General features: G+C 48.7%; 1 protein-coding gene across 4 annotated transcripts in view; it reads right to left on the reverse strand.

The window, feature by feature from the left end:
• Nucleotides 1-9,394, reverse strand: part of LOC110982584 (trans-1,2-dihydrobenzene-1,2-diol dehydrogenase-like) — a 28,603-nt gene that overhangs the window by 9,934 nt on the left and 9,275 nt on the right. For 3 of the 4 annotated variants that reach the window (XM_022241102.2, XM_022241121.2, XM_022241112.2), the window contains 3 exons: nt 3,480-3,712; nt 2,507-2,670; nt 1,732-1,867 (listed from right to left, as the gene is read on the reverse strand). In XM_022241102.2, coding sequence (XP_022096794.2) covers nt 1,732-1,867; nt 2,507-2,670; nt 3,480-3,712 — 533 coding nt within the window. Of the gene's footprint in view, nt 1-1,731; nt 1,868-2,506; nt 2,720-3,479; nt 3,713-9,394 lie in introns of all 4 variants that reach the window. The other variant, XM_022241130.2, reaches the window with a different exon arrangement.

Below are 9,394 nucleotides of genomic sequence, written 5' to 3' on the forward strand. Positions count from 1 at the left end.
GTTAAACAGTGCCACCGGTGTAACTTCATTAAGTTTTAAGATATTTGTATTGCAACAGTAAGTCAAGAAAGGTACCCCGGGGCGTTGGTCTTGCAATGTGGATATTGCATTATGGGATTCAGCGTTGGTAATAATTAGTGTGGGTTAGAGACTGCCAAACGTGGGAGACGAGGAGACCTTTACCAATATGACCGACCCTTCTGTTAAGAAAAAACGAAGACAAAGCGAATATTGTTTAATTCCAATGGGAGGGGAGGCGAAGAATCTCCACCACTGTTGTCCACTGTAAAAGAGAACAAAACGTTTTTACTAATGCTTTGAGCTGTGAGATGATTCAATCCAGAGTTGGGTTGCTGTGTCCAGCTGACCCAAGCTGTTAATTGTGCAACACTTTGGCTGTGTGTGCACATCCATTTTTCTTCAAATGCAGAGTGCGTGCCATATTACGTCACACGCAGAGGCATGCCGCCTACACTTTCAATTGGATCGGAGGGAGTACACACACGGTCTTCATTACCTCGCAAGTCTAAATAGATCTGTATATAAAAGTTAGGTTGGAGGCATGATACATTCAAGTCACCGGTTGATATGACTGTGCAGAGAGGGGACCCTCGAAGCCACAAACAAGTAAGTTTGGCGAGCAGCTAATTTGGGAACCACAGTTCACTGTGTCTTCAAATGAAGACCACGTTTACAACCCGGGAATTACGTGCTTACCAGTCCAAAATTCCTCGGTCTAGTGAAAAATATTTCCTTTGCAACATTTGCATTTGGAATATCTCTTGGAAGTATCGGTAGGTAAGTTTCTTAACAATTTATCTGTTTTGTGAAGTTCTACATGAACTGACAATAGTTGTTGTTTTAAGAAATGGTGTATTTTAATAACAGAAGAGGAGTTACAACTAAGGTTAAACTGAACATAAGTTGGCTAAATGCGATTTATAAAAGAAATGCACAAAGACAAAAAGATACAATATACGTCACGATAATAGCCAGTTAACGTCGGATTTTCTAACCCGAAAAAGCTGCTGCGGACGGGTTTTTTGCCTGAAAATTCCTCAACTTTGCAATTTATTTATGACGCTCATAAATATGTTGGGAGGCACAGCTCTTCAGTAAAGGCATTGGTATTTTTATTCTATTTCATTTTTTTTCACTTGTCCTAGTAAAAGTTGTGGCAAGTGTCCTCTGCACATCAACCGATTCACATACGAAAGGTCCATAGCGTAAACAGGCGTCACCCGTGGCCACTTGTGTTTTTTGGCCAATTGGTTCGATACAAAGGAGTTGCTAATTTTAACCTTATTTCTTCTGTGTGGTTTTGCTCCCTAGCAAATCGACTTAGCCAAACAAAGGGGCTCCGTTATCCCCTTAGCTCCTTTAGTTATGGTGTGGTCTCCCCAATCAATTCTAATCTCCCCAGAAAGGCATTTCCGTTTAATGGTCAGTTCAGGTTGGGCTACTTAATAGCAGCGTCCGCTCATTTGATTGTCTTCCACGTTTTGACCCAACCAACCACGACGGTTAATACGTTACCGCGGAAATGAAAAAAAAAAAGTTTTTTTTTTCAGCTAGAACAGCAAGCCGTTAACCCTAACGGGTCTCAATTCAACGATTTCGATATGATTTTAATACACCCAAAGGGGTTATGCTGTAGTATATCGGTATGCTGAGGTAAAAGACACTAGTCTCTCTGTATCACTTGTTTAATCAATTGATCTTGTTACTCACCTTTTTTCTTGAGTCTATCTTTAAAGTCGGTTAAGAAACCCATAGCACATTGCATAAATCTGACCTCTCCGATTGCCCGTTCTGTAATCAGTTCTCGCAGCTTGGCAGCAGCCGGGAAGAACCGTGACCACCAGCCCTGCAATCCAGGGAGAAGCTCACATTTGACGCTTATCGAAATAATAATTAAATCAGCCTTCGTTCAGATCTCCGTTTAGAGGAAGGCAGTGTAGTTTGAGCATTTATTGGGAGACGAGGCCCTGTTTTTGCATCCATGGTTGACAGAGCTTTGACCGTGCACTTTCGGATGAGTAATACATGTAGAAGGCCTACGACCGTAGATGTACTGTCTTCGCAACTCATTACGTGTTATTAATTTGGAAAAAGAGACTAGTGCCCCTTTTCCCTCCAAATTCGGTCAGATCTGTGCACAGTGTTTTAAGGCTGGCTCCACAATTGGAGTTTTGGGCCTGATAACAATTTCATACAATTTTCTGCATGATCCCATCCTTCGTCAGTCAGTTAGCGTCGTCATTGGCACTGTACTTGGTTCCTAACGTTACCACTTAACAATTGCCAAATATACATCATGCAAAGTACCTTTTTAGCAGGATACCATTCCTCTCCCAACTGGCACGACACAGCATTTGACATACAGAAAAGACTCAAGGTTACTCTTGTTTTGCCCACTAATGTAATAAACTCATCTAGAGAATGACTACTTGGCTGCTTGCCTGTTGTACGTCTAAGGGTTTTGTCCTGTCTACGTAACCCTCACCTCCATGAAGAAAACACCCTTCTCCTTCGCCATATCGACGATTTGCCGGCATTCATTCTCGTTTAGAGCCAGCGGCTTCTCACAGAGAATGTGCTTCCCGTGGTTCAGAAACAGCTTGCATAGCGGCAGGTGCATCTGGTTCACAGCCGCAATGTACACGATGTCTTTTAGATAATTGAGAGAGACAACAACAGTCTGGATCAGAGCTGAAAACTGTAAAATAGACATTTAATGTCGGGTATTAAAATCAAAACCGACCTGAGACTGACCTGCAACTCTTACCCCCGCAACGGAGCCGCTTGTGACAAGCGAATTTAAAATAATAAAAATTTAATAAATAAATCGTGTGGGTGTCGTGGAACGTTACTGGCATTTTGGTGCACGTCAACTACGACTTATTCCTGCTTGTCAGAAACGCTTTCGAAACGTTGATTTTTTTTTTCCATGGTGACCGTTGGACTAAAGTGTGAACTGAAGTATTGCCAGTCATCCTAATATCGTCGCAGCTGCTCATGGTCGCAAAAAAATCTCCGGCTAACTTCTAATCCACATGGCAGTCAGTCGCTAATTATTGTTCTTTGTCCTCGATAGGTCAACCTCAGGGTAGCTTTACGGGAAGTGCTCTGTGATTGAACTCATGTAGTAAAAAGCGTCTGCACCATCAAGTAGGATGCTGTATGATCAAACCACGCCCAAGTAAGCTTGATTAGAATATGCTTTTCCAATGTGTCTGTGATTACACTGCCAGTGTAATCACAGAGAATTGAAAATTGAACATTTTCATTTTGGCAAATTAATTGGTTACTTAATTGTAGACCAAAACTACATACGTATGTTCAAAATTTATTTTTCAATAACATCTACTGTTGCGTACGTTATCGGGCATATGCTACCGGTCCCTGCGTCCCACCACCCATTTTCCTGTAAACCGTAACTAAAGGCCCCCAATATACATGTCCTTAATCTCACTCACCGACATCGGGATCCATTGCTAAGTCCTCGAACCTCTCGTAGACGACAGCAATACCATGCGTCTTGGCCAGATCTTTCGCTTGTTGCACGGCCCTGGCCTCGGCAATGGCTTGTACGATATGCTCCTCTCGCGGTAGAGTGCTGAGACCAACAAGGAAGTCATTCGCAATCATTCCCGCGGTACAGATGCCCCAACGCAGCTTCATGGCTCCCATAGACTCCGATGTAGACTTCCTTAAGATCACAGAGGGACGAACGAGTCCTAATGTTCACATGTTTGTGTAGTGTTGGAAGCATTCACTTTTACTAGAAAAGGCAAGTGTTCGGTTCTTTAGTATGGTTATTGTCATTGTTTTGAGGTTTGGAACATTGTGTAGTCCTGCAGTTAAAACCCAAGGCATGATCTCATGAGTGGTTCGAGAGCAAATAGGATAGAGAGAAAAATAACAAAGAAATGCGAAGTGGAACAAACTGTTGTTCGTGGTAAAATTTCCAAGGCCCCTTAATCCGACAATCAGGTTTCTTTTCTGTCCGTGGAAATTCATGAAAACCAGTTAATTTTATTATTCCATGTTTACCTTGCCCATTGGCTCAGTTATCTAGTCTCTGCACACATCACTCTATTTATATATGCTTTCAACGGTTTATTATTAACACTAGTTAGTACATGTAATTTATATTTAATTTGAGTAGTATAGACGGAGCAAACCGCACCCCCATGTGAGGGGTTTTTTGGTGGGAGGAGGTGAGGGGGCCTGGCGGGGGTAGGGACGTGAGGGGGAAGACGAGCGGCAGGCGGCGGTGGGAAGTGGCGCGAGGAGGGAGGCGGGCGCGCGGTCGGGTTGATGAGGGGCGGTGACGCGGGAGGAAAGGGTTGACTCGGGGGGGTGAGAACGAGAAAGAAGAAACGATGTAACACGGGTGCCTAAAACCAACCGGAATTCGACGGAATTCCTTAAGTGGTCAACGGGCAATGTAAGGGGTACCTTTTTTTTGTTGTTTTATTACACTTTTTAACGCCATTACAGAGAGATTTACTAGATTAATCGGTAAACGTACACGCTAAGAATGACATAGGAAACGTTACCATGTAAGGGAGACTTTTTTTTGTGTGTTTTTTGCGGCTAGTACCCTTTTTTAACGCCAGCACAGAGAGGTTTACTAGATTAATCGGTAAACGTACACACTAAGAATGACCTAGGAAACGTTAACATGTAAGGGCCACTTTTTTTTTTTTTTTTTTTGTGGCTAGTACCCTTTCTCAACGCCGCTACAGAGAGGTTCGCAAAATTAATCGGTAAACGTATACGCTAAGAGTTACGAAGGAAACGTTACCATGAAAGAAAATGACAAAGTTCGCTTAGTGGTTACTACACATCGACGGAAACATTTAGTTCACGTTGTTACTCGTTAGAGCCCTGGCAACCTGCATTAGGATAAAGTCACTGTCATACACCGACGTGTCTACGCGAGGAAAATGCCTCCGAATGAAATCATTCACGAGGACGTCATTGTCCAATGTATCCGATGAGAACAAGTTGACGATCTTGTCCAAACGCAGACCCCGACAACGCTGTAAGAGGAAGAAGATGCAGTACTGCCCGCAGACGGCGGACAGCGGTCCTTGAAGAGGGCGGCGATTGTGGTGAACGTGATGGCCATTCCTCCGAAGAAAATTCTTCACCCGTTGCAGCTGTGGCGGCTGTCCGTAAGAATCGAAGTACTCGGCATCCCCGTCTCTCGTAATATAGATGGCCACCCAGTGTTGGCCGGGTTTGGAGGCCGGATCAGTGTTAAACACCAAACCGCTAGGTCGCGGTAAGTTACCCCGAGGCAATCGGTCGCTGGCGAAAACACCCCTGAAAAAATGCTTGGTAAAGCGGTCACGCTGGAGGATCTGTGTGATTTCGCGGCTGTCCATGACCACGGTGATTAACTGGCGTAGTCAAAGATTACGTTGCGGGCCCGGTCCAGTTCGATGATGTTGTTGAACTCGGCGTATATGATGACATTAATAGTCTCCCGGAGTGGCTCCGCAAACTGCACCTCCAGCCTCAGGTTGCCCCGCCTCACGAGACTGTAATGTCCACCCGCCGTCAAGTCCGGGCTGAGATCAAACGCAAACAGTGTGTATCCGGAGCCGTAGTCGTCACGAGTGATGGCGTTACCCTCGTCCTTGTACATTTTATCCGTGCCGGAGAAGAGGGTGTGGTAGGCCCTGATGTAATTGCTACCAGGCTCGCCAAATCTGGGTTTCAGCGGGGAATAGGGTATCTGATCGCCATCGACATACACGGCGAAAAACGAGATGTTCATGTGTTTGAAATTGAAGGGGTTTTTCCCGTACCGTCCGTTGAAAGCTTCGTTGGTCACACACCCTACCACGATGCGATGGGGTAGTTGCCCCAGGAACACGTGATCCTGACTGAGGGTGAGGTTACCACGGGGCACTGACACCATTTTACACAGATTGCGCCTGATAGGGTATTTGGCGGTGCCCCGCGCCAACGCCTTCGCGTGCCCTAGCATGACGGCCGAGCTGACTTTGACTTTTCTCACAAACAAGGAGGCGTTGAGGATGACCACTTTGTAGGCAGGGCTCGGGCCGGCTGCCATCAGGCAAAACGCATCACTGCTTCGGATCAGTTTCAATTTGACGTCAACACCATTCAGCATGTGCTTGTCTTGGAAGAAAATGTCACTGTGCAGCGGTCCAATCATGTCAACGACGCCGCTGTTGTTGGTATACCGGGCCCGCTTTTTCAGTCCGGCGTTGGCTTCGTCATCCGTCGCCCGCGGGTCGGCGCTGTCCATCCGGCCCGCAGTATCCTTGTAAAACAGCCCCGCCGTGAGTTGGGACGTTTTAGCATCCGCGCCGTAGCTAAGCAGCGTCTCCAGCATGGCACGGTAGGGGTAAGTCGGGGTAGAGGGCGAGATGAGGCGCTCGTTCAAACTGACGTCGATCTGGCTGAAAAGGGCATGCAGAAACAAGTTGACCGGGCCCACGCGATCGTCGTCCGTCAGGTTGGAACCGTCTGCCTTGGTGATCTTGGCCCTGACGTACAGCTCCGTCTGGTTGAGATCCAAGTACTCCTCTCCAGAACCAGGCACGAAAAACTCGATGGGTCCCCCATCCGTGATGGTGGAAATGGGATGATACTCTTCCCACTGTCCTTTTTCGATGCTTGTCTGCGTGGGAGGGACGGAGAAGATATCAAGTTCGGACTTGGCGCACTCGCAGGACTTGTCGTGCAGCAGCGACATGGCGGTGTGCTGGAGAGGGTGTTGCGAGCGAGGGACTTAGTCAAAGATGTCTCTCGACCTCTTCACTTTCCTGCCGGCTGAAGAAGTGGGGCGTCTGCCGCGGGCTTTCCTTTTTATAGGTCGTCGTGAGAGCCGAGATTCTACACCACGAATGGCCGTTTGGGCGAGATTGCGTCCGGCATGCTTGAGTCTGCCTTTGGCAGCGGTCTTTATACTTTTTCCCTCTAGGGCGTCTTGTGCGATCCCCACACCCGCGCGCAGAGCCTCGCGTCCCAACGTCTTAGCCCCTTGCTTCAGCAGGGGCACGGCGGAGCGGAACAGCCCGCCCAATATTCCTCCTAGGCCATATCCTCTCTGAGTTCTGGGACCGGTAAACACCGGATGACCGCGACCCACCTGACCGACGTAATAGTCCTCGTAATGCTTGACGTTGGGGAGGAAATAGCGAGTCATGGTTCTCAGTGGAGGAAGGTAGCCCGCCGCCTTCGAAAGTGTAGTTTCACAATGACTCTTCCGCTCACAAATGGAATGGGCTTGCCAGTGTCGTCCCTTATATCGACCTCGATCGTGTCGATGAACTTGTGCCTCAGGGGAACGTAGTGGGGACTGTCGTAGGTTTTGGTAACGATGTTCCCATACTCCCCGTCAACGTTCACGATGCGCAATAGGGGGCGCGTGTGTCTCCTACGGTCTGGTATTCAACTACGTTGGAGTAAAGAAACATCGAGTAGAAGGGACGAAGATCCACCGCTCGCTCACCTTTTCTGGTTCCCATCACGGTCGCGCCATCATCGAAGCCGAGTAGGGCCGCTAGTCGCCCGATCAGTTTGAGCACTACCCCCTGGCCCGTTTTGATGACGACCTTTTGAAGAAATTTGTTGTAGGTAAATCGAACGAGACCGTCATGGTCGATGGGTGGCTCAAAACTTTGCAGCAACTCTTCGGGTATCGCGTAATATCCCTCGGGTATGTGGTGAAAGTGGAATCTGGAATCTTGCCGTCCGGCGGAGCAAGCTAACACAGTGCCCTCGGTTACGTTCAGCCAGCGGTGGGGATAGGTGACTTCGGCCAAGGCCACTTCCCAATCTCCTTCGAACGTCAGCGGGGTGGGTAACCTCGAAAAGAAATGACTCAGCGTGTTGTCTGGATGGACGTCCATAGAACTGTTGCTCGGGAGCGTCACGTAAAATGAGTCCGCCATGGCGGCAAAACACGAGAACAATGGGGGCCGAAGCGAGAGCGAGTGGAACTTTATAGTTTGTGTAGTCCAGGTACCCAGCTGTTAAATTTGTCCGGGTATCCCAACCACTTGACGAAGTACTCGTTCTTTCCCCCCCGTTTTCGCCGACGGAGTACCTTCTCCACTTCATACAGCTGGTCGGACTTGATCACTCGTTGTAGTTCGTGCTCATAAAACGTTCCGTCCAACTCCTCGCCGTCGTAATCCTTCGCCCGGTAAACTGAGGGAAGGCGCGGGAGTCGATCGCTGATAGTAAAGAGTTCCGTGGTCCATCCGGGAAGATACCCCTTCCTGAAGGGTCGGGCCGCCACGCTGATTCGCACCGTGTCTCCCAGGCTGAATTTGTAAGAGACCGGACGGGGCGCAGAGTCGGCAGTGGAGTAGAGAGTATGCCACACCCTTTCCGCATTTCGTTCATTCACGGAAGCTGGCGCCGACTGGATGCTTCGGTGATAGGCATGATTGTAGGCGGTCACTAGTTTCGGCAGAGCATCCATGTAGGTCCGACTGCGAGATGCTGTAAAGTACTTATACATCTTTGTCTTGAGCGTCCGGTTAAACCGCTCCACCACGCTTGCCTTTGTTTCATTGCGGGTGGTAAAAAAGGCGATGTTATGCTTTTGGAGGAAGGACTGGAACGCGCGGTTGGTGAATTCGGTGCCCTTGTCCGTCTGCAGCGAGAAGGGTTTTCTTCCGCTCTTCAAAATAGTGGAGAATCCCTCGATAAGAGAGGCGGCGGTTTTATTTTTGAGTGGAGTTGCCCAGGCGTACTTTGAGAGTACGTCGATGCACGTTAGCAGGTACTTAAAGTCGGTGTTGAAGCGACTTAGGGCTCTCATGTCGACCAGGTCCGCCTGCCACTGATGATCGATTCCCCCGACAAGGACTCTGTTCCGCTCAAAGCGCTTCCGGACTGGTTTGTGCAACGTGTAAGTGGGTTGCTGACTAAGCCAGGTCTGAATTTGCCGCCGGCTCAGGTCTTTCCCGTCCTCTGCGCCAGCACGGTAGACAGCCTCCACACCCCCCATCGCCGCGGGGTGTTTCGGGTCGTAGTACACCCGGTTCAGGTACGTCTCGGGCGGCTCCATCGGTGAACTCCGCGGTTTGGATGACTACCCTTCCGCGACAGCACACACACCAACAGCGTATTTTTCTTGCGAGCTGCTCCAAACCGCAACCCGTCTCAGGCAGACAACGTTCCATGGTGACAACGCGCCAAATGAGTTTGTGAGGGCAACGGGGGGCCTATTAATACGGCGTCCACTTCGGGCTCAGGCGGACGGGTTTGAGGGATGGGGTCGCTTTCCGCCGTCTGTTAGGGGTAGATTGTAGATGAGAGGCCTCGGCAAACAGGCGGGGAAAATCGTAAGACTCCTCCTCAGCCGGGTCCTCTGTCAGGTGTAACTTCACTT

Source organism: Acanthaster planci, linkage group LG05, assembly GCF_054643075.1.
Source record: "Acanthaster planci isolate LZ-2023a linkage group LG05, COTS_SCS, whole genome shotgun sequence".
Classification (NCBI taxonomy): Eukaryota; Metazoa; Echinodermata; class Asteroidea; order Valvatida; family Acanthasteridae; genus Acanthaster; species Acanthaster planci.